Source organism: Dermacentor albipictus, chromosome 1, assembly GCF_038994185.2.
Source record: "Dermacentor albipictus isolate Rhodes 1998 colony chromosome 1, USDA_Dalb.pri_finalv2, whole genome shotgun sequence".
Lineage (NCBI taxonomy): Eukaryota > Metazoa > Arthropoda > Arachnida > Ixodida > Ixodidae > Dermacentor > Dermacentor albipictus.
This window is the reverse complement of record NC_091821.1, coordinates 251,905,212-251,931,198: the sequence shown is the minus strand read 5'-3', so window position 1 is coordinate 251,931,198 and position 25,987 is coordinate 251,905,212. Positions and strand designations below refer to the sequence as shown.

The following is a 25,987-nucleotide window of genomic DNA, read 5'->3' as shown; positions in this document are numbered from 1 at the left end:
GCATGTAATTCAACAACTTGGCCATGGTGTCCACAGTAGTTTCAATTTATTCCCTCGGTCTTCTTTGGAAGCAGCAGTGAAATTTTGTTATACACTTAAACCTTGACATAACAAAATTGGTAAAATCAGGAATTTGCTTCGTCATATCAAAATTTTGTTGTACTGAAATTAAACCTTTAATGCAAATAAGTACAGTCACAGACCGAATTTTCTTGCAAGGGAAGGTGCTGCAGACTTTTCCAAATTATCTGGCATTCGAACAAAGCAAACTTGAAGGAGAAACTAATTCATTCTGATGAATTTGGGCGTCAGTGACGAATGATACGGTTTCATGCCACATCAATGATATATTCACATCGTTCGTACGAATTAAGCGAAGCCAGCCACACTTTCACATGCACTCCATGCCTGCGGCTGATAGCATCGCCCGCACTAAGAATACACTATCATGAAAAGTGCCTGCAACGGGGAGCGAATGTTTCGTTTGCGTCTTCCTCTAACGGGTCACCAAAACTCGAGATTACGCCGCTTCCAATACCGAACGTGTGGGGAGACAGCTTAAATGATGCCATGCCGTCTCAGCACACCCACTCTTTGCACACGTAGCAAATTACTTCTAAAGCAGGATGCGCGGCATTGTATGCACTCAGCCGCGCTTACAGACGTGTGCAGCCTTGGCTGAGACGCAAGCCAGAAATCAAGACGTGTGCAAGCTTACCCTCTACTCCCGCCACCCCCTCCCCCTCTTTCCCTCTGCTCCCGCGGAAAGCCAGCAGTCATGAAGCCACCATCTTTCTTGTTTCATCGTCGCACAATTTCACTCTTACCTAAAGCACACGGGGCGCGGTAGAATCTTATCACAGTTGTGCTTTATACGGAACATGATGCAGCTCCACTTTGGCGGTCGCTCTTGTTGCATGGCACGTGATTTGAGAGGTGTGTTTGCAAGCAGCCACTTGTAATGCAATCGTTTGACCATCTTCATCCACAAAAGTTTCAATTTATTGTCTCGGCATTGCTTTGCGGTGGCAATGAAATTTTTCTATATTCAAACGCATACAAACACACTTCGTTATATTAAGGTTCTAAATACATGGTGCTTTATAGACAAGAGGTAATGAAAAGTAATATACTTCGTTTTATAGAGAATTTCGTTATATACAAGTTTGTTATATGGAGGTTTAACATATTGAGGTTAAAAATACATGGCATTCGATGGTCATGAAGATATAAAAAGTTAAATAGGAATTCATTATATTGGGAGTTTATATTGGAGTTTGTTATTTGAGGTTTAGCTGTGATAATAATATTCAATAACTGAAGTATATTGTAATACACCTGATTTCTGTTATTTTACTGTGGAGGGATATATGAAATTGCTTCAAATTTTTTGGAAGTGTTTGCAAAGGGCACTTTTTGGAGCTTCATGTGCAGTCAAATATAAAATGCAATTCAAGTTGGTGGGAATCAATTATGAATTGAAACATTATAGTTTCCTGCCCAACTTATTTATGCAGTGCTTTATTTTTTCTTTCTGTCTTTCTCTGACATACAGAGTCAGCTTGTCCTTGGTTGTCATCGGTGCCTCATGGTTGCAAGGAAACGTTCACAAGGCTCTAGTGATGATAGACAAGGAAGTGGTGTGCAGCATACTCTCCAGGAGCTCTTGAGGAACCTAACAAATGTCATGGTGGATGCTGAATTGGAGGCTTTCTCACTGGTACTGCATTATGATTGAAATTAGCATTGAAAAGATTTCCTTTGTCTTTTTTGTCATTTGGGACCAGTTTCACTTGAATGTATTGCATTCTGATTTCAGGACAAGATGTCTGACTTTAGCGCAAGTAGTGTCGGTCAAAAGAACAGACTCATTGCAACAGAGCTAAGAAATATTTGTGAAGCACTCATTGAGCACACTCTGTCATGTGGAAGTTGGAGGTAGGTGCCAAAATTTAAAAAAAGAAATGAAAGCTATTGAAGTGTTCCGTATTTTGTGGACTTACTTACAGTGCCAGTAGTGCACAAGTCGCCCTCAAGCTTTTTGGGCAGCTGAATGACATTGAGCAGTTGCTTCAAACTGCTTCCAACAAAAAGAAGGACAATAAAGCTAATGCTTCCAGCAAAAGGAAGGATGCCAAAGTAAAACCAGCGCCACGAAAAAGTTTGCCTTCACTTCTTAGCACAAAGTTCTTGGGGAAGCTCTTGCAGAACCTTTTCTGGTAGGTGGTAGAATATATTCAATTTCTTTTGATTTCTTTAGATGTGCTCTTCATTTTTTCTTGTAGCTCTTCATCTGAATACAGTGGCCTCTCAGAATTGTTGGAAAATTCAAGCTTCATGCAGCACATAGTTGGCGCAGCACGGCACGAACTTGGGAAAGTTCAGGATCCTGGGACTTTTGAGGCCCTTTACAATGAACGCCTCCTCCAGTCACACTTCAAGATTTCCAGGCGAGTCTGTACAAGTGTCAGTGTTTAGTGTCAGTACTAAGCACATCTTCAGCAAAGGTGCGCTTCCATCATCACTAATGAGGCCTCAGGAAGTGTACTATTTACAAAGTATTATATGTTTCAGTACCCTTGTAGCTCACTAAATTCACAGAAGGAGCCACCAAGCTGAGCTTTAATTTCTTTATATCTGTAGAAAAGTATGCAGGATGTAATGTATCAGTGTAATTGGCTTTTTTGAATCGTAACGAATTGTCTTTCACGCCGTGTCGTCGGCTGGAGGAGTTGCCAGTGTGTAGTCAACGACCGATTTTCCGGATGCCTGATTTTTGTGAAATGGCCGATAATGCAGACGGCTCCGTGGCACCACCACATGCCCCATAGAGTATAAGAACGTATGTCTGTAATTTCAGACCCAATGACCCTTTGCTGTCCGATTTTTCAGACTTTTTGCCACGACCACAGGTCCAAAATGACATTAATCAAAGCCAACACCGCCGTTTTGATTACCTTGCCACCTTGAACCAGCGTTCTCGCACGCAGATCCGCTGGCAGCCGTAGCCACCAACGCAGAAACGTGAGGCTCAGCTGCTTCGACATTCGCCGTTAAAGTTCTTGCTGTTCGGTGCCATGTTTTTCATTGAAAGAATTCGCCTCTGTCAGCAATGTGATTCCGCCTTTGTGGTCCTCGCTATTAGCTTCGAAGCTCGGAAAGCACAGCGCGTTGCATAAGGCTGGTTCTTGAAAGTTATCTTCGCTTTAGTACAGTAGTGTTACATAGTGAAGCATACACAAAAGTATTGCAGTGAAGCATAACAAGTGTCGGACGGGGCAATTGTCACGGAACGCAGTATGTATTCCTTAATTATACACGCATACAGTCACCATCTCCTGTCACAGTACGAGCACTGATATGCCTAATAAGCGTACTGGCATGCATTCAGAGCGTTTTCGCATGTGCTTGTGGCGATTTGAGCTTTTAAAGGACCCTGAAACGATTTTGAAGAGTTTGTACAAATGTACTGAGTCGATAGAGTAGGTCCTTCTGATCATTAATTGACGCATCTAAGGGCTCCGCATGAAGCGTGAAATTTATTATAAGGTTTTAAATATGTACATCGCTGTCGATCACAGCACGCTGCTCGGTGGAATTTTCAGCCGCCCCTACCCGTATGACGTAAATCACCCAATTGACGTCAGTAGGGCAGGCTATCCGATTAGCTGCCTAGGGCGCGTCATCGATAATTTTTCCATCTTCATGGTGAACAAATGATGTTTGTAATAGTTGCAATGTTAGGTCATTTGTTTCTATAGAAAGAAAGTAACAGAAAGAAAATGCAGAAGAACAATTTCTCACCACACTTCCAGCACACAGCAAGCGTCGTCTGCTTGTCTTTCAACGGGCTCCATTTGAGGAGAGTGCCGCAGTCAATGTCGGTCTCAGTCTTTTCGCGAGCACTATGATTTGACTTTGTTGCGTTCTGGACTGCAAACGTAGTGACTGCCAATATGTCGAGCTGCGACATCGTGTCCCTCTGCAAGGCAGCAGACAAGCGGACTGGCTGCAGCGCATTGGACTGCCGCTATCCGATCGGTGCCAGGGTTAGTGTGTTTGCGGGCGTCACTTTACACCTGAAGATTACTAACGCAATAGCGTTTCGCGAGTCCGGTGTTAGGGTAAATGCAAGCGCAAGGGAACAGGGCCTGGCCGTTTGACTGTGTCGTTTCACGAGATGAGCAGAAGTGCAAATGTGAATGGTCTGCACGGTGCAGCCACGTGGTGGCACAGAGCTCAGCCATACACAGTAACAGGAACGAAATGTATTCTTCTTTGCCGCTGGTGTAAATTTTTCGCAGGTGTGTAATCGTTAACACATTGTTTTTGTAAATGTTTAAAATGTTTTACACTTTGTTAAAGCAATATTAGCACTTTGTTTGGCTGGTTAAGCTCTGCGCCAACAGGTGGCTGGACCGTGCAGACCGATCAGGCTGCTCACGTACGTCTACACTAAAGTTCCTTCATCAGCTTGAGTTTATGCCTCCACCGATCTGTCGAAACGCCCAGCTCGCCTGCGGTTACCGGAATACCAGACACGTTCGACACTGCGACAGGATGCTCGCAACGCATGCTTCTTCGATAGCTCTCGCTTGGGGTCAACAGCCAAGCAGCTGGAGTCAATGACACGACATGCCACCATGATGCAGTGAAGGTGGAGCTTAGCCCCGATCACTCGGTGAACGAGTTGAGAAAATTCATGACTATGGAGGAGGTTAACTTGTAATATTCTGTAGCTCTGTTAATATGAGGCATTTCACACAAATTGTGGTGCGAATGATTAACTTTAACTTACCCTACGCGTCTACAAAACTTGTCTGAACCGTTTCAGGGTCCGCAGTAAAAGACATGCATTTATTTTGTCGAGCTGCCCGAATTTTCTAATCTTTTCGCGGCCCCTAGGGAGCACTAAAAATTGTGTGTTCACTGTACAACTGACCAAGAGGATGGCTCAAATGGTTCTTGAAGTGAACGTGCGTCGGAAGGAGGACCAGAACAGAAGGGACTGTTCTCGTCCACTGAGGAATTGAGGAATGAATGGGAAAGGAGGCGTGCCACCGCTCCTTTGAAGAAGCTTGAGATCAAAAAACAAAGTGTATTGGCTGACGCTAAGATGCAGGACTCCCTCATTCAAACCAAAATAAACTCTTTCAAGCAATGAAATGCAACACTGAGGCGTTGTGCGTGGGCTGAGAGTATGTCTGGACAGCTGAGGGCGACTTGACAGCTGTTGAGAGAGAATCTCACTTTTGACAAAGTTCAGACATCATACCAATGAGCTTGTAATCAATTGATAGAAATAGCTCATATTCAAAAATATTTTCTTCTGTATGCATCTCCTTTTTATTCGTATTTGAGAACAATCGACTCGATTCGCAATTGGTTTTACCTTTTTTTTTTTTTCAAAGGTATTTTATTTGCTGAACATATCATTAGCCACCACCCCACCCCCGCTTTCTGTTTTCTTATTGAATAAAATAAGCATTACTCCTTTTAATAAAAACTGGAAGCCGCTTTTTTATTTTTTTAACATGCTTACTAGAGAGTGACAGCATCAGGCAACATGGTGTCAGCCTGCCTTGACATAAAACAAAGTTCTGTGTCACTCAGGGAATATTGCAAAGCCACTCAGGGAAAACCTGGAAAACTCAGGGAATTCAGAAATGTCAACTTGGTAGACACCCTGTGCATGTAACTTTATGGCTGGTGAACGTTGCACTTTGTGCATTTGAAAACAGTCCATTGCACCCAGGCCGCTTGCACCGCTGATATGTGTTTTCCACAGCTGTCCAATGACCTGTACTGTCCGTGCAGATGCTAATGACTGGCAGGGGTCACATTGGCCCTCTTTTTTTCTTGCATTCAAGCTTAGCTTCCACTGATTATGATGACGGTCTTCCCCTTTTTTTCGCTGTAATGTCCTTGCCCTGCTTCAATAGACATGTGGTGATGTAAAATTTGAACTTGAGGAGGTCCATCCTTGGCAGGAACACCTAGTGAAGCACAGTCACGTCTATAAAGCAACCAGCTGACAACGACGACCATGTCCACAAAGTGAAAGAATATCTTCAGATAGAACTTTCTTGACCTTATGTGGATTCTGTAAAATGCAATGAGAGCATCAAGTTGGTCGATGCGGCCCATCGACTTCTAGATGCTCACAGCAGTTGGACAGTCAACCTGCACGATCTTCTTTTGCATGCGTTCCCACCTGTATACAGACGTCATTGTCTGAGCAGCTGCGAACGCGCTCACTGTTGTCACCGCTCGGTTGTCGTACCTTCTCAGTGCAATTATTTTTGAGGCATCAATTGCCGTCTCGAATTCTTCAAATGATCCTCGGCCATTCTTTTTCAAACTCGCATCGGTAGGCAGAGGGCAACCTTGTAGGCGGTTAGTGCGTGCTGCTCCAAGACAGTGTATACCCTTCTTTGCCAAGGCAGTAAAAAGCTTTAGTGATGCAAACCAATTATCACAGAAAAGAAGATGGTTCAATCCTGGCTGGATAACTTGGCACAGCTTGAGAACTACATTCACACTGGCCCCAACGTCGGGCTCTCCCGGAACAGCCTTTATATTCCCTGTGCATATTTCAAATGAATGTACCATCCCCTGCAAGTCGCACAGAAGAAATATTTTGTAACCCCAATTATGAGGTTTTCTGGGAATATACTGCTTGACGTTACAGCGACCTGTGAATGAAACCAGTTGCTGGTCAATACAAAGGGGTTGCATTTTTGGAATAGTCTGAAATTTTTGAAGGAGAGAGTCAGTAATTGGCCAAACCTTGAAAAGACGATCCATCTGTAGATCGTCGGGCGAGGGTATGTCTTCATTGTTATTGAAATGCAAGCTCGACTTGATTGCCTCCCAACGATCACGCAACATCGTATCAGCCACCATAGGGATCCTACACTCTGCCATCCAGTATAGCCAACTTCTTGGGAGCCGACAGAGCTACATGAATGTGATGGTGCTGAGAAACTGTTCCAGCTCTTCACGAGTCTAGACCAGCCCCCCCCCCCCCCCCCTTTTTTCCTATTGCAACAAAACAATTGGTCTGCTTGACGATTTGATCCAGGAAGCTGTCATCAAAAAATTCTTTGAAATATTCAGTAGGCACTCGTACATTGTCATGTTCAGGAAGAGTGGCATTCCATAATGGTATTTCCAGTTTTTCTTGACAGTCATTTTTTTTTTTACTTCACTGTCTCTTTTGCAGAGGCAGTTGGTAAAGCCACCATGTCACCGTCTTCATCTTCATTGCTCGATGAAGACTCTCCCAAGGGTGCAGCTCATGCTTCTGCATGAGGATCATAGTCAACATCGTCGTCATCACTGTCGCTAAGACAGCTGTCGTCACTCTTATCCTCAGGTGGCAGGCGCGTGCGAAGTCGTTTTCTTCCATAGAAGGACCAACGTCCATTCTTTTCCACAAAATCAAAAACAGACTCGTTTTACCTGCAGTCACCGCAAAGTACCAAAATGGCCGAGTGTCGTAAATTTGCAACATACCACAAAAGTAAGAAGCATGCAACAAAAAAAAAACATGTTTTTAGACAATGTAACACATCATGGGCAGTCTCCTGAACGCGTGCAAATAGAAAAAATTTACGCGGGAGCTTGTACTCACTTTGGTTAAGTAGAAAACGAAGAAGGGAGAGCTGTCGCACATGGCTCATGCTGTCCGCCAGCCAATAGACAACTCTGGGTTCCAATTTTCAATACCTTATACAAGATTGCGCTGCATGTCTGGAGCGCAGCGCTCTCTTTGTTGCAGACACATGACAACCAATGTTGAAAGCAGCAAACGTTTCGCGAGTTGTTTGGCCAGGTTCATTCAGTATGTTGTGAATTTGCAACAACCGGCAGTAAAGGATTAAGAGAGATGTACTTCCATTTTGTCTGTTTGTTCTCATGTTGTGCAGTCATACAAAACTGTCATTTTCTACCATGTTTCAGCACTGTAGCCGCGTTTACCTGAATGTGACAGTGTCGCATCGCATCGCATTTCTAGTGCATCACATTCAATTAAACAGCAGTAATGCGCTAGGAAAGCGCATCGCATAATGCGCCAAGCGAGGGTAGATTTACGGGCCCAAGTCGACTCTCGCGGAGCATGTAAACGCAGGAGCGTCACATTAGGAATTATGGGAAGGAATTAGCCACCAACATGGCGGCGGTTCCGGCTGCCCGCTTCAAATTGAATTTGACGTTGCTTTTGTAAAATGCACTTCGTTCGCAGTAAATGATTGTGTAAACGGCTTTCGCTTAGTCTTGGGCCGCTTCGACGACAGAGCATTATGGATAACCTTGTGGTGTTTTCGATATCGCTTCTCGTTTTGAACGAGTCGAAGCCTAACGAAAGAAAGATTAGAGATGTCAGCGCTACCTATCGCTAGAGGCAGGAAATAGCCACAACGACGGCATATGGCCTCTGAGATCCGAAGATCTCGCTGGCCAACTAAAACTGTAAAAAATGTGCGCTGCTTAGCGTACGCTACACTATACCGTATAGTGTATGCTATAAGTTGCGTACGCTAAACTAAAGCTGTCTGTTTCTCAGCACTCAGCCACCGACGTGAACTTGGCCCACTACAGGAAACCATTTACACCGGAAGTCGGCTGCACTTCTCTTATACGACACCATGTGGCGCTACGTTCTCGTGAGAGTTAATGCGCTACATGTAAACGGCGTCACACCGCCTTTCCCAAATGCGCTTAGAAATGCGATGCGCCACTGTCGCATTCATGTAAACGGGGCTTGTAATCATGCTTTGTCCACTTCCCTTGTCTGCCTCAGTGCTTGTGACTGTGATACTGACTTATACCGCTAAGGTGTTCTCATGTAGAGCACGCAAAATCATCTGCTGTAAGAAACGTGACAAACCGAACGGCTTGCATGCGAGATCATCACCGGAAGTGCGCCACACAGCAGAAATGCGAGAGAGAGAAAAAATGAAGGCAAGGCCTGTGACGTATCCGTCGATCCTCCGGCTCTGATGTAGAAGAATGCGGGGAAAGACTTTCGCATGTGGAACTGGACGGGGAAAGTGGAGAGAGTGTCTATGTTGACAGTGATGTTCGCCTCCTGAAATCATAGGATCGCAGCACTTGAAATAATTATATCTCAGCTATTAATCAACCAATTTAAAAACTTCTCGCAGTTGAACTCTCCTTACAGAGCATGTAACAACTTCCAGTGTATAACCAGAATTTGCTATGTAGCCTGGTGAGGGTCTCTTTAATGGTTTATTTAGGTCTGAACATTGTCAAAAAGTGACTTTTGGCAACTTCAGAAGCAATTTTCAGGAAAAATACTTAATTTGATTGTCTAACATTACGTTTAGCAGAAATTATATTACTGGAAAATGCTGTAAAAAATTAATATGGCTGAAACATTAACAATGTTTATGTACAAAAAGAATTCTAAAAATGCAATTTCTTGCTTTTTGTTAAGCCAATAAATGTGGGAAATTAATAAATGTGTTCACCTGTGATGTCATGTGAAAAAGTAACACTAGTAGAATATTATAAAATGAGGTTGGTCATTCTACCTAGTTTCACGATTTAGTTAAAAAAGTTACCTTTAACCAACATTTGCTTTTTCAGAAAAACTTCAAAGAGCGCTTCCTTCACCATATTTTTTTTCTTGAAAAATATTTTGGCAGAACCTCATTCTCACAGCAGCCAGCCCAATTTTTTCCAAGAGAATTGGTGGGGGTAGCTTTTAAGGTCTGAGAGGTTTTGCGCAGAATGACTCAAGTGTGACAGACTAAACATGAATCGGTGGTCGTTCTTATACCAAGCACTGTGCAAATTAGTCAATCAGGGAACATGAACGAAATGTTGAGCAAGATGAAAAGGATCTAAATTTACCTAAGCACATAAGAAATAGCTCCTCGCGATCTTGTGGGCCATGCTTTTCTGACAGATGTGCTGATTTTTGCCAGAAGTAAAGATTCGAAAGCCAGGGAAATGTTGGAAGCATTCTGTATCAGCAAGAAAGGTAGCTTGTACATTAATGAAACTTCCACATCATTGTACAAGATCAAGGAAAGGTTTTTGAGTGTTCCTAATCATAACACACTTGATCCTGAATGTGTTTGTTGCACAGGTGCTGACAGAGGGTATATGTGTATGTGTTCTTTAAAGTAAAGCAGTTGTGATGGGTGCTATGTCCAGTTCTCTTCTGCGCCGTGTGGTTTTTAGTGCCTTGAAATAGTTACAATGAACAGATAAAAACATGCCCAACAAGAAGTTCTCTTAAAATGAATCTAAAAGTAATGTATGGTCCACACTATAACATTTTGGGAAAAGATAAAGTGTTGAATAAGGCATAGGCAAGTTCTAGTGAGGGTACGCAGAATAAATAGTCAATGGGACATACAGGCACCACACAAGCATTTCATGGGCATGATATTTGAGACTTCCAATTCATATCCCCTCTTAATTTCAGGGTTTTTCTTGAAGTGTGCAAGCAGAAGTCTAAGGAATCTGATAGTGATATTGCTGCCATCTGCATCGAGAGCCTTGGGAGCCTGGTTTCCAGTGTGACAAAGCATCATGTTGATCACCTGCCACTGTTACTTGCAACTTTAGGTACAATTTCCTGTATTCAGCCTGTTTCATGCAGAACAAAATGTGGACACACTACTCCATTTTGCCCAAACTGTTTCTAACCATGAAATGCACTCTTTATTGCTGAAAAGTTCTGTATTTGAAGGCACTTCCCACCCGCCGCGGTGGCTTAGCGGTTATGGTGTTGCGCTGCTAAGCACGAGGTTGCATGATCAAATTCCGGCCGCGGCGGCCGCATTTCGATGGAGGCGAAATGCAAAAGCACCTGTGTCCCATGCATTAGGGGCACGTAAAAGAAACCCTGGTGGTCAAAATTAATCCGGAGTCCCCCCACTATAGCGTGCCTCATAATCAAATTGTGGTTTTGGCACATAAAACTCCATAATTCATTAGCAGGCATTTCCCAATTTCCTCCCACAAATTGTGTCCGCTCACTGCCACCTGGCATGTTCTAAACACTTGTATAAATGGGGCAAAGGTGGCATTATTCTTCACCTTTGAAACGATAAACTTTTCTTAAAGCTCTAGTAGTGTAGCCACTTTGTACAATTTCTTACTTTTTATTTTTTAATTTTTTTTTTATTGTGGTGGACACCAGTGAAAAGACCCCATGTAAGACTTACAAGAACATGTATGTTTGCGTACATCACCTCGTGGTGCGTTTTATCGCGATAACAATTGTATGGACCCTGGAGGCGCATTTTCGACTCAATCAGCTCTGCAGCCGAGACAGGGCAGCGTTCTGCCTTCCGCCGTGTGCATGAGTGTTGCGCATACAAACACTAGCGTTCTTGCTGTGTAACTGTGCGTAGAAAGTGACTTCAGCGGTGCGGACAGTAAACCGTCAAACTACAAACGTTGATGGCTCTCCTTCGGTCTCATCTAGTGCAATGCTGATGTGCGATGCCTGCAGCGAAGCAGGCAGCACTCCTAATGATGCGAGCGTCGTGAAATGTCTGGTTGCAGCGAGGGCACTGTTTACGCTGCGCAGGAAAAAGTTGCCTACGACGTGTTGTTAGGGAGAACCGTCCTGAGACGTTCAGTGCAATGCCTAAACCTTGCTATCGCTTTCAGTGCTTCGTGCGAAGCTCCCTGAGTTTTTGAAATTTTTCTCTTGTTCCATCATCGTTATACTAGAAAGCTTTAGCTCAGTCCCTTAGTTTACCCATTGCATTTTTAAGGCTACTTACTTTTTCCTATTCTTCTCCTTGTGCTTCTTGTCTTCCACTTTACTTTCTTTTCATATTGTTCTTTATTTTTTCCAGAACATTTTAAAATGTTACACATCACAAAAGTGACATTTAATGTGTAGCCAGGTCATAGAAAGCAGTTTTATTTTAACTTAAATCTAAATAAAAACCTCAGAACCTTCAATCATGTTCAGTAATGACCCTGTGCAATGTGGGTCATCAGCGTATGCTGCATTGAGGACCTGATGTAACTCTTTATGTTTTGAATATTCCCTCTGAGCACCAACTACAGGGGCAGCACATACCACTGGTGTCCCAGAAAGAAGTAAAGATCAGTAACTAGCCAGTGGTTCATGAAACATATGTGACTTGGTTCATTGGCAGGTCATAACACATAGGAATCGGGACTTTAAAAACAAATGGATGAATGAAAGGAAAAGGGGTTAAAATGAAGTAGTTAATCTTTTGTAGTGGTTAAGTATCAGTAAAGTAGACTTCCTGCAAGAAATGCCAGTTCCTTTTAAAAACAAGAGCATCTCTAGTGCATCTAATATTACTCGATTTTTGACTTCTATAGCATCATATAGCATTAGCATAACCACTTGCTGGCATCAGTAAATGCATTCCCTATACTGCAATATGATCATAAAAGTAACTGGCACAATCTATATCCTCATTTAATGTTCTGTTCTTTTATACACTGGGATATCTTTCTGTGTGCAGGGAAGAATCCACAAATTTTTTGTGTAATAATCCATTATTGGAATACTTACGTGACTTCTTTTAATGTTTCTGACTTGTCCATTTAGCCTCTTGGCACAATTTCTTCAATTGCAGTTCATGTGTCAGTTTTGTGTGCTCTGTAGGTTTAGGTCTAGCCACTCTAGCAGATTCCCGAAAAAGCTGTCGAAAATGTTCACTCTCTGAATTTATTTTTCAGAGGGCATAGATTCTTCTGAAGTTCTGGATCTGACTGAGCTAATCAAATCTCAGTATACGGTGTACAAGGTAAACACATTTGCTCTTGTTATACCTGTGCCACATGGGCACAAAAACGAAATTCAATCATTAATTACTTAAGCTCTCTGACATTATTGTTTTGGCAAAGCTGCCACACATCTAAATTTAATTACGCTTGACGCGATGTTGATGACAGCTTCTTCTAATGTGAGCAACTTTAGCTTACCAATTAAAAAATAAACATGCATTTACAAGTTTGATCTGCCTTCAAGAATAGTGAAATGTATAAAAGTAAGCATAATAATGTGCCATTAGCCTGAGTTGCTGTCTTTTACGACATTGTAACCAAACATTGCAACTTTGGCCATTGCATTTCAAATCCAAAGCCCAAAAGCAAAATGGCACCTCCTGTATGGTGGCTAGAAGGGGGCAGTGTTACGGGCGGGAGCCGGTCGGGCACACAGAAAAGCAATGAAAGTTGTAGATGGTGCTACTTGTAGCTGGTGTGCAGCTTTTGAAGGGGGTGGCACACGGCAGCTAGCACGCACATCACGTTCACTTTGCATCTCATTTGAATTTTTAGTGTAATGCGCTGTGCAAACATCACGAAGTGTTTGCAGCTGTTAAGAAGAGTGACACTTCTTTGGAGAGCAGAGAATGGAAAGATACGTTATTTGCAACACCAGAACACGCAGCAAATGTTTAGCCATGCGATTTAAAAAAGGAGGAAGATCACATTTGACGACCACTCTGGACGAGTTGGTTCTTCCTAAAGCGCTTGGTGTTAGCGCAAGCCAACGTGGACCACGAACACAAACAACCCGAAACGCCGACTTTCATCTTTTTTTCATTTGCTCATCTGCCGAAAATATAGTCATTGGGCGCAGAGAAAGTCATACACGCAAACATGCAAGAACAACGCTGGGTCTGTGTGCAATAAACCAGGGAATAACATCACTACGTCATTCAGTTTACGCTCCGCATTGGCATGCACCAGCAACATGCCTTTTAAAAAGCTTTAGCTTTGTTAAAAAAATTGGTTCATATGTGGGCGCTTTGGCGAACGTCAACATGCACTAAATGTTTTCCATCACTGCTTTTGTTGTACAGTTCCACAAGACGAGAGGAAACAATTACATAGTACAGTAATCCATATGCACGCATCAGACCGAGTTCAGCACTAGACTCTACTTCACTTTCCTTAACTTGAAATGTTCCTGGCACTCCCTTTGAAAATCTTTGTCCTTGTTCAAAGATATTTTGAAAAAGTGCAGCCTAGTTAACACACCAAACTGGATAATTTTTACAGTGAGCTTTTTGCAATGGAGCACGCATCCTACTTGGAGTTTTGAACTGCTCAAGAACTGCATAAAATTGTGCACACTGAAAGCATAGAGCTTCTCTGTTGAAAAAAAGTTGAAAAAAACAATGTGAATGAGCCCTATAGCACTTTAGTGTGCTCCATAGTACGATAGGCCTTGCCTGTCAAATTTTTTCATGAACATGCTCTCTACATTGCATTCAGCTGCTTCTCCGGTGAATGTGAGGCCAGAAGCACAACATAGGCAAAAAATTTTGCCATTAAACTAAACTGTACTAAACATGTTCGTGCATTCAACACTATGAGGGCACGCCGCATCACCTAATACATAACATATAAACAGCACAATATCACGCACTACACACCTCAACATAATACCAGTGGCACATGTGCGGTGCTTCCCAGCTTCCTAGCGATCGTGATCGACGTGCAAAGAAGCGCGGTCTAGACGCCTACGCTTGCTCGACAGACCTTGCTGGCGCTACACTGGGAAGAGATGTGCCGTGGCTTGTCCTTGCACACAAGCACGCTTCAGCGCCCCTAGCGGTGCCGGGAAGTTTGGACGCTCATTGCGTTTCTTCCTCACATAGTGCAGATACGCTGCCCATCACTCTACCCCCTTCTAGCTACCATACCTGCTGTGTCAAAGCCATTAAAACGCTAACATGAGAAAGTTTGTCGTGCACAACTCCTGACATGAGTTTTGTAGCTGAAAGTTATTTGTAGACTAGTGTTTTTTCCCTAATAGACGCTATTTCAAATGATTCATTTATACTGGCGTCGAGAGTATGTATTTTTCAGTCCAATGAGGTCTGGCAACGCATTAACTAGCTAATCACATTAAGGCAAAAAACATTAGGTTTGTCAATGTAGCATCACACAAATAGCATTAAAATTTAAGGCAGTAGGAAGGTAATGTCATTTTTGCACACTTGTGGCACAGGTGTTACTCACCTCTGTGTCACAATTCACGAGAACTTGTGCATAACTGAGTAAAATAGTGATGGCACAAGTAGTGCTATCATTTCCTAAAGTTTTGAAACTATTCCTTGCATTAAAAGGCTAGCTAGCTAGAAACTGTTCCTTGAATTAAATAATAAGGCTAGCTATTCAAAATATATTGTTACTTCAAATAATATTTTTAGCCGAAAGGTCTAGCTTGAGAGCTTTCATATAACTCTAGTTTAAGTGACGGTCAAAATAAAATATAACATTTCTTTCTTTATAATAAGTACAATTTACTCAGTTGCCGCAGCTTTTCGTCAGTTTTTGCACCACTGCTGCATTCTGTTGCATTTTTACCTAGGCTGTGTATTGTGTTGCCTTAGGGCCATGAGGGGTCTGTATTCAGCTTTACCCTTTACTGCATGAATTTTAATGTTCTTGTGAAAAAATTCAACAAGCCTTTGTTTAGGCCAGATGCCTGAACTAACCTCACTCTTCTGAAGAAATGCTTGGTTGCATATTTATGAGCAAAAATTGTCGCATATCATATATGGCACACCATGCAGTTAGGGCATATTTTTTGACTATGCAAAAGGACATTTGAATTGCAGAATACTTGCAAAAAACATCAGAACTATTGAAAAAACTTTACTTATTGGTTTTAAAAAATGGGGCGTATTTCTCACAACTCTAGTACAAGTGTCAGTGAAATTTGATAACGTCATTATTAATTGACGTATTGATACCGTCAATACCTAGGCCGGATCATTTATAGACGTTGGGTTTGTGTTAATTTTTGCTTTAGATAGCCATTATGTGTTCGATGCAAGCTGATGAAAACCTTTCTCTTCTTCCAAGAAGTATTTGTTGCTTCGAGTGTACAGTCATATCTCGATATAAGGAACCACGCGGGACTGCCGAAAATTCTTCGTTATTCTGCAAAGTCATTATAGGGAAATCCCCAAAATTAACTATTCTGCCCATCAACCCACCAGTTCATAAGTTGTCACCGTTTGAGCTATCCATGAAAATGTATTTATTGGCTCTTGGCCGGCGCTGTTGCTATTTTCTATATATTCCTCCACCACGCACCACCAAAGCACTGTATAATAAGGGAAGCATGCAAATCAGACGCTGACACTGAGAAAAATAGTGACAAAAAGGAAGCTCCGTGTCGCCTCCAAAGCACATTGTTTCTTGTTGTTTGTTAGTTTTTCACATTCCTTGCCGTGGACACTGCAACTGTCTTACTCAATACAAACACCTGAACTATTCCAAAGTGCCAAGTGCGACCATGTGGCATCCCCGAGAGTATGGCGGTTACATTCCTCCGCACGTGTAGCTAGTACGGCCGCAGAAAGAAGTGCGAAAGAAAGAGGCATGCGCAGAAAGAAAGGCGAAAGAAGGAAGAGACACGCCTGCGTTGCTAGGTGACCATTGCCTGGGCAAAGCGTGCGCTCGGAACACCCAGTGCGTCGTCACCTCCGCTGTAGATAAAAATTATCTCCCACGTTTTCTTTATTGAGCGCCATCTCAGGTTTTCTGAACGTGTGCGCCGCGGCGTCCGCTTTCTGTGCCTTGTTGTCTGCTAGCCTACTCTTTCGGCTGCCATGAAGGATACACGGAAATCTAACAAACCCCAGACTTTTGAATATTAGTTTGTAATACTGAGGCATTGTTAAAGGGACCCTAAAGGCAAATACTAAGTCGATGTGGACTGTTTACATACCATCCCAGAAAGCTTGCAACCCTTGTTTCGTGCCAAGAAAAGACATAGTTTACGAGAAAATTGCATCTGAAAGGTCCGAATGCCTTTTTCTAAATTCAAATCTCCCTTCACCCAAAGGGGGAGTGCTGCTGTTGCATACGCCATAACCATCCTTTGCTGCCTACTGTCAGTGAGTAAAACGGTGCCCGACAGACAGCAGTACCAAGTCAAGACAGAGCAGTAGATTCTCCGCCGCAGCTGCTTTTTGGTCAAGTGGCATAGACCGTTTGGTCATCCCGCGACATCACATGGAAGTTCAATTCTCTGATGCTTCCAGTTTGTGTGAGGTTCGCTAACCAGCAAAACCAACGCAGCACTACGCGATCAGGAAAGTACTGAAACACGAACGCGTGGGTGGTGCAGAGTCGAGTGCAAACGAAACCGGTCAACCGCCCGCATCGTTGTCAACGGCAATTTGAGTGAGTTCCTTTTTTCTAAAAATGAAATAGAATTGGACAAGTAGCATTTTATTTCATCTTGTAATACAACACAAGGATGTTTTTTGCAGCGAGTAGTTGAGCACTAGTGACAGAATTTAACTGAGGAGTGCTTACGTCATCGGGCAAGTGCTTGGATATACCTGGGGAGTCTCTAATCATGTCCTGCATTTACCTCAATCTCGTGATTATTAAGGCTCTGTTCGCAATAATATTGACGCCTTAGAGATTCTTGAGCACTAATCTATCACTTTAGCTTGACTTAGCATTTGTCTTAAATGTCCCTTTAACATGACTCGGAAACTGAATAACGATTGTTATTCTGGAAAGTTCGGTATTCTGGAGTTCGTAGTACTGAAATATTTTTACATTGAAAACATAAGAAGTCAACAGGGAATTCTGAAAAGTTCACTAATCTGAAAAGTTTGTTAACGTGGTGTTCGTAGTAACGAGATTTCACTGTAGTAGCTCCTTACCATGGCAGGTCCCACACTATCATAAACACGATGGCATTTTCTTTTTATTACTTATTTTGCATCAATAACAGTTCTAAGAAAAAGTATAGCTCATGCAAACAATAAATTTTGTTGCCATATTTGTTCTTTTACCAGGAAACATATCTCTACTGTCCTCCACAAAACAACCCATGACTGCATGCATTGTTGATCGAAGCATCACAGCATGCTAAGAATAAATAAGCACCCTTATATTTTTTTGCGCCGATTTCAGTTGTATAAATTGTTGAAATAACATGTTTATTTTCTAACTTTCTGCCTGTTATGACGAGCTGCTCCCATACTTATATTTAAAGGAAAATTAACTAAAACATTATTTCCACTGCTTAAGTTGCTATAGGTTTCAGTGCTAGAGAAGACGTAAATTCCAGGTCAATATGTAGCATTTTCTTTCTTTTCGATTCTGTTATGCTAGAAAAAGTTGTTCTATGCGTATCTTATATGATACATCTTGTAGTAACAGGTTAGAGGCCTGCAATGGCTTCTCATTTGTTTATACACTTCTGTGGAGGCCTTTTTACCGTCTGTTTTGTCTCACCTGGTGCATGTTGCTTTAAATTACATTAATACATGCTGCAGGCACTGGTAAATGACATCTTGTGCCAGACTGAAGACAGTACACGGCTGAAGGAGCTCATTCCCATAATGCTCATCTGCTGCTGTCTGTGCCGATTTATTGAGCCCGGTTCCCTACTGTTTGGTGACCTTCAAGATTGGATGAAGGAAATCTGCAAGCAGCAGAGCATAAGTAAGCCTTCATTCCTTCGTTCCTTCTTTCACTCTCTCTCTCTCTTTTGTAATGGAACAATATTTATTGGTGGGCACCTGCAGACCTGGAGCAGTGCTGCTATATCTATGCTGTACAGTGAGTGAAGCAACCACCCTCCACATGATATTAGTTAGGCAGCAAGCTGTTGAACAGTCCGCCTACCTTTGCCCATTGCTTAATACCTTGTTGCTTTCACGAAAATACATAAACGCAACAATGTACACTCGCCAACTGATTTTTCACCCACAATGAAGGCCACAAAGTGTCTGAATATTCTGTAGTGCTTCATTGAAATACTAGTATCTACAGTTAAACTTTCATCTAGTGAACTTCAATATGACGAAATTCTCGATATAGTGAAGTATAACTTTTTATAACTTCTTGTCCATAGAGCAACCATGTATTTAGAACTTCAATATAATGAAGTGTGTCTATACACATTTTCAATATAACAAAATTTCGCTGCTGCCGCGAAGGAATACTGAGACAATAACTGAAAACTTCCACGAGCGCAGATGTTGAATTAGTTGAAATAAACGCAGCTGCTTGCGAACACACCTCTCAAATTGCATGCTGCACTGCCAAGAGCGACCGTGGAAGTGGAGCAGCATCATGTTCTACATCAAGTCCAAGTGCAATAAGACCCTATCACCTCCTTTGCACTGTATGCTTTAGGTGCGAGTGAAAACGTGCTAGGGTGAGCCGAGAAATACGGTGGCTTGTGCCTGCAATATTGAAATTGGTGGCTTTAATACACACCTGAAGAAATCGTGGAGAAAGAAAACTATATTTCAGCCTTCTTACTTTTAAAATTGAGGATGGGTCGACTGACCAGCTACACTATGTAGTTGTCAAAAGCATTGCAGAGGCCTTCAATAAAGAGCCTTGAAACCGTGTTCAGTCAAGAATATTTTTCCCAACCACCAGCTTAAAGCACTAGCCATGGAACGTTATTTCTAAAAACTTTTCCAAAATAAAAGCTCAGTAACAGACAAGTTGCAGCCATTTAATTTAGTAGAACTCTTCCTAGGCTTGTCCCTCATGTCTTTCACTTTTTACACTCACCGCGGCATACACATATTTTTGGAAGATGTTAGCGTGCATCAGTCTTGCACAGCAGCACTGCATTTCTCTCTAATTCCCTCTGTTTTCGTTTTTGTTTCTTCTATTACACTCCCAGCTGTGACAGTCCTGTTTGCTGCATCTTTGCCACTACCCTCATCATTTGTAACCGTGGAGAAAAGTAAACTCGCTTATTAATTTACTGAGGCTCAGAGTCCCCTGTGAGTCTAAGTGTGAGTAAGTCCCGATGACACTGAGCGAGACGAAGTGAACCCAAGTGGGACTGAGTCTTAGTGAGCGGAGGTTAGAGTAACGAAATCTCATCTGCTCGAGAAAAGTAATGAAGAAACAGGACAGGTGCCAAGCAAGGTGAAAAATTATTAAAAACTTCATATTTCAGCCCTCACAAGGGAGCCTTATTCACAATCAACAAAGTGCCCATATGGGGTCAGAATTGTCAAGTTTTATTAAAAACTTGACAAAGTTATTAAATTTTTCACTGTGGGTTGCCATATGTACGGTTCCTTCACTTTGAGTCTTTAGTCTTCGTGAGTCCCAGTGACTCGAAGCTTCTGTTACTCTGGATGAGCTTAAGTAAGTCCAAACACTTGTGATTCTGATTCTTATTGAGTCCACAAAACTGTATGCGAAGATAAGTTTACATCATCCCCGGGGAATATCTGACTCTGTATCCACAAGTGGGGTCCTTTCATCGTGTATGTTGAATTTGATGAGTCTCTTTTCTAAGGTGAAAACTTGCACATAGCTTAAATGCATTGAAGTTCGCTGCTACTTCAACTTGAAGACCTTCTTTTGCTCTCTACTGTGCCTTATTTCATACTCATGCAACTATCGCATTCTTTCTTAAGGCAGCATACAGATCGCATTTATCACACCTACAACACCACATACAGAGCCAAGCTTATATAATTTTGTTCTCATTCACCTTATGCTTACTCTTTGCTCTGGACACAGAATTCTTTCTGCCTCGGTATAACTTTATAAAACATAATCTTGGTATTCTGGTGCACAAATTTTTAATGCCAGGCTATCTATCCAAGTAATCCTTCCTGTAGAATTTCCTCAATCAGGTTTGACTTGTCTTGGCTTATAGAATTATTTTTTGTTACCTCGACCAAGGATAAATTGTGGAAGATTTTACTTTTGTTCTTTGTCAGCATCTTTCTGGAGCTCATAATCTATTAGCATCAAGGAATCATGCACTACTGAATCATTTAAACATACAACACACATTAGCCTTACCTTGTACTTCTTTGCTGCTGCTGCTGCTGCTGCCGCGGCACCGCCGCCGTTTTATTTTCTTGTGAAAATTACAAGAAACAACACATACACATCTGCAAAAATTGCCAAATGTTCATGATGAGTTAATTCATCGTTGGAACCAGAGGATGCTCATTGGGATGGCAAGTTGAAAGTGGATGCTACATTTAGAGTACTGGTGGAAAAAAGGCAGGGAAGAGATTGAGATAACCGGATCCGTTACAGGCATATGTACAAAGAAAAAAAGATTAAAAGATAAAGATATGTACAAAGAAAACAAGATTAAAGAGACTTATACAAAAATGTTAGAAGAAAAGTTTGTATAGTATACCTGAGTAATTCAAGCAAGCTAGGTGACTATTTGTCATCGCCCTGTTTCAAAGGGGCTGCCAATAACTCATCATCATCATATACCTCGTCATTGGCAGTCACAGGGTTAACAAGAAAAGTGCTCTTTTTATTTTGTATGCATTTTGTATTGCCAAGGGAGAGCTAGGAATGTTTTTTTTCTTTTGAGTAACAACATTGAGGACACCATAATAATGTGTTCGCTTAACTTCGTAGCGGTGCTGAGTCTTATAGCAAGAAGGATGCCTTGAAAGGGGAAAATTGTAGCCCACTTGAATTGTAGCAGGAAGCTACAAGGAAACCGTCTCAGAAAGCGTTGGTCCCGGCTTCGAATCCCGGACCAGGACAAATTTTTCTTCAGCTGTGAGGCTTGCTAAGAAATCTGTATCGGTTTCCTTTGGTGCTTCCTGTTACAATTCAGGTGGATGACAATTTTCCCCTTTCATGTAATTTCCCCCAATTTTCAGGCGTCCGCAGAACTGATTTACCAAAAGAAACCTTGTTGTTTCAATACAATGGTTGTTTTTAAATGCCATGATGTTATATTGCGATTTCAAGTTTCATTGTAATATTGAATATCTGAAGCAAGGAAATGAGTACACAGTTCTATTTAGTATGCATCCTAATGTGTTGTCATTTGACTCACTGAACTAGCTTGGTAATAATCAGTGTGCTATTACAGGTGTGGATTTTCACAGCTTTATGCTCCCTTTCTTATACATTTCTTTAAATGATTGTTCAGGCTTTGTCACTTCTTTCTTCATATTTATTCTGCTTTGGTAGACAGCAGGCGTAATGATGAATTAAAGAAATGGTTGTCTTCCACCTCACCAGCCGACCCAGCTGTTGCTCGCAGTCTACTCTCATTTTATCTTGCTGTGAGCCACCAGACACATGACTGTCTCAAGAACTTTGGCAATATTGCTGTCAGCTTTCATTACAACCTTGGAGATGTGGATGAGGTACGTCCTCTTTGCTTTATCATCTGATATCTGTCAATTAACCTTATACAATACAACCTGTACTTTCTTAACTTTTACAGGATGTGGAGCTCTCCACTAAGCAAGTGTTCTCCCTTATCAATGCCAAGACAGTAGCATCACTGGTGCCAGCACTTCTCGAGCACATCCACAAAGTTCATGAGCGTATTGACTGGTTGCTGGCACTGGTCAGATCCTGTACTGCTTTGGAGGCACATATGAAGGACAGTGACAGTGAAGGTATTGTTTTGTGACTTGGCTTTTTTTGTGACTGCACAATGGGTTGCTGCTGTCATTTAGCTAACCTAGTGCTCCGTAGGTGACCATGCACTAACACCGTGTGACAAATTTAAGCTGTTAAAGCCTCTGTTTTCTCATGTTATTAGTTCAAATTCAGTGATATGCTGCAAGTGCAAGCTATCTGCTACTAATTGTATTTACTTTTTTCTTTTCCTTAGAATGTAAAAATTGTGTGTGTGCACGCATGTGGGTGCATGAATGCATTTCTACAGTTATAGTTCGTACACAAAAGATGTTTTCTCAGTTTATTGCCACAGTTTTATTTGGAACAATAGATGTGACACTCTTCCTTGCACTGTTAGATTCTGCAGGATCTTCAAGACAGGTCCAGGAAGTGGGTCTGTGCCGACAGCTTGGCTACCTGGTGGCAATCTTCATAGAGCTGACCCAGTCTCAGCTGCCAGCTGGGCAGTGCACTGAGACTGTCATGAAGCAGCTCACTCGGCTGTACAATTCACTTGCTGGCCTTAGCAAACTGGTACAGTGGAAACTTGTTGCTTGTTCAACGAAAGTGCAAAAAAACTGAGGAAAATTGTGTCTGCTTTTGCTAGCACACAAAGGGGCCCTGGGATGCAGACTAAGCATATAGTTGTTATTCTTTGTTAGTACAGAATTAGTATTGATGATGCCTTGGTGGCCACGACATCACCAACATCGGTGTACTTGTATTTTAGTCTTCTTTAGAAATGTATATCCCCATCAACTGCAGTAGCATGCAGCGGCGGTGATTTTTGGCAGTGGATATGACACTGTATTATGTTCACTGTGATTGGTCGAATGCAGTTTGCACATCTTGTCCTCATACTTGATAAACAATTGCAAAAGCAGCATTCTGCTGGGGTTTCAGGGTCCTAGTCTATGAAGCTGCCACAAAAATAAGCACTAAAATGACTAAAAAGTGAAACTGCAACAAGGGGGCAGACCTTTTTAACTTGAAGCAGGTTCTGCTTTCTCTGAACACCCCTTCTTCCCCCAGCCTCACTTTATTATGTCTTTTTCTCACTTTTTCTACTTATTTGTACTAAAACCAACGTAGGCTATTATTTCCAAGTTACAAAAATGCAGGCACTGCCTTTCCAGGCAGCCTGTAGTCAATAGAGCTACAAAATTCATCAGGGTCCATAGCCTTTAATTTCTAAATGGGCCTAACTCACTACTGTTGGTCATTTTATTAATTTTTACGACTCTTTGCAGTATCTGTCACTCTACACCTCGAAGTTTGGTAGCTTCTGCAGCAAATATGAAAAGCTTATAAAGCTTGCAGCGACACAGCTCACACCAAATGTCTACACAATGATCACCTTCCTCCAAGTGAGTACTGTGTCCAGAGAAGCACATTGCAAGTTTTAGTTTGCACCAGTTTTGTTCGGTCGAGTTTTGAAGAGTCATTGGCTCACATTTACTTGAGCACCTTACATGCATCAATATGAGGCACACTTGATCCATTTTCCCATTTCTTTTACATATTTACACAACCGAACAGGAGTGTTTGAGTGAGGGCAAATGTTGTGAGCATAGTCGCATCTCATCAAAGAACCCTTGGCTGAATGTGTACCAGCACTGGTCATTCTGCATATATGGAAATAAGGAACAAGTCCCTCACTCATTGTCTCACCCTGCTGACACCGCAGCAACAAGTGCAAAGCATGCTGCATTCGTTTGTTATATTTGACCAAATGTGTAAACAACTTTAGTGGGGCCTTCTACGCATCTAGACTTCCTTGAGGCAGCCTTTATTGCACACAATGATGAGAATGCTCTCCTTCCATGCCTTGGCCCGGCAAAAATAGTGGCACGAAAGTGAGAGCCTTGTTTAAACCAAAGTGCATTGACAAAAGCAGAAAATTAGTAAAAAAAAAAAATTCTGTTGATAGATTTCTCTGTTTAACTAATTCATTGAAAATTCTAGTATGTTAACTATTCCATCTTAAAAAACATCTTGAACTAAATTTAATACTAAGTTATACTGAGCTTCATAGAGTAAGGTCTTGTACTGACATGTGCTCTTATTCTAACAAGGAATGGAGCTTGGCAATAAAAGCTTGGCTTGTATCATTTTAGATATGGCAATTTTGACTCGTCCCACTAATTTTGTTACCTCCATTATCTACTGACCCTACCACTGCAGTCTAGGGGGCAGAAAAAAGAAGCATGTGATAGCAGTTGCTATTCTACTTAGTCACAATGTTAGCATTGTGTTGTGCTCATTTTATGGAAATACTGGAGGAGCCAGAAGAACAAGTTTAAATTTATTGTTCATAACAAGTTTAAATTGAGTGGACTTTTCCGGTAATATTTTTGTTTTGTATTGGTAAAACTGGAAAGCAAAAAGCCTATGACTGTGCATTCACACTGTTGTGTGCTTGATCTGTTGTTAATTAGGCTGACCTTACCACAGTCGAGCACTCCACCATTGGGGCAATGGCTGGTGGTGGTTGTAGCTTTGAGCATGTTGAATGCCAACTATAGCTGAAAACCCAGGAAAAGCCACTGATAGAAGGGACACATTGCTAGCTTTGATGCTTGATAATAGTTGGGGTTTAAAGTCCCAAACCTGCAGGGTCTTCTATGAGGGACATCATTATGGAGGGCCCTAAATAATTTTGACCACCCACATGCACCTAAGTTGAAGTACGTAAGCATTTTCGCATTTCACCCCCATTCAAACGTGGCCACCCTAGCTCTCATTTGATCCCATAGCTCCTAAGTAACCATGACACATAGCATGTTGAGCTTTGTTAAAGGGACCCGAAAAGATTTTGATGATTTTGTACAAACATTCAGAGTCAGTAGGGTGAATTCTTCTGATCCTTAGGAGAGATTTAAGCGGCCCTTGTAAAGCATAAAATTTATTATAAGGTTTTAAAAATGTGCATCCCTACCGATCACAGTGGCGCCGCTCCCCTGCGTTTTCAGCAGCCCTTTCCCATGCTACATAGGGTGGGTGAGTGATGTCACTTGGGCGAGCAATCTTCTTGGCCTACCCATGTTACATCATCAGGAATGTTTGAAGCGCACCACTGCATTCAGGTTATTTTTAATAGCATACGTATACAGGGTGATTTGTGTACTCTAAAAAAAATTGTGGCTGAAACCATCTCACGATGACTGTCGACAGTAATGCAATTACATTGAATCAATATAGCGACACAATGTATTGGTACTATCAGAAAAAGTTATGTATGAGGCATGTACTACAGCGGAACTCCTTTTTCTTGCCTAAAGGACCCCTCACCAGGTCTGGCCATTTCGAGCTGACAAGCGCAGAGCATACAATGCGTGATATGAGAACGATTGTGTCTTCAATGTATTGCATCGCTATGCACCGCAGAAAGATCTGAAACTTCAAACTGAATGCCGTTTTCCCTTCTCCAGAGTGGCCGCTGCACTCCAAGCTGGAGGATGACGTACACATGCTAATGTGCCTACATACACATGTTTGTGCTGTAACGTCGCTTGTGGTGACACGTGACTTCAAGAATTATTCAAGGCAACATTTGTTATTTGTGTAATATGTTGCTTGAATA

General features: G+C 42.0%; 1 protein-coding gene across 3 annotated transcripts in view; it reads left to right on the top strand.

The window, feature by feature from the left end:
- LOC135901063 (Fanconi anemia group I protein-like) overlaps positions 1–25,987 on the top strand; it is an 87,947-nt gene that overhangs the window by 56,969 nt on the left and 4,991 nt on the right. For all 3 annotated transcript variants that reach the window (XM_065430751.1, XM_065430744.1, XM_065430734.1), the window contains exons 17-27: positions 1,556–1,720; positions 1,820–1,938; positions 2,010–2,219; positions 2,286–2,450; positions 10,463–10,605; positions 12,715–12,782; positions 18,300–18,468; positions 22,015–22,142; positions 22,223–22,400; positions 22,763–22,938; positions 23,655–23,771. In XM_065430751.1, coding sequence (XP_065286823.1) covers positions 1,556–1,720; positions 1,820–1,938; positions 2,010–2,219; positions 2,286–2,450; positions 10,463–10,605; positions 12,715–12,782; positions 18,300–18,468; positions 22,015–22,142; positions 22,223–22,400; positions 22,763–22,938; positions 23,655–23,771 — 1,638 coding nt within the window. The remainder of the gene's footprint in view (positions 1–1,555; positions 1,721–1,819; positions 1,939–2,009; positions 2,220–2,285; positions 2,451–10,462; positions 10,606–12,714; positions 12,783–18,299; positions 18,469–22,014; positions 22,143–22,222; positions 22,401–22,762; positions 22,939–23,654; positions 23,772–25,987) is intronic.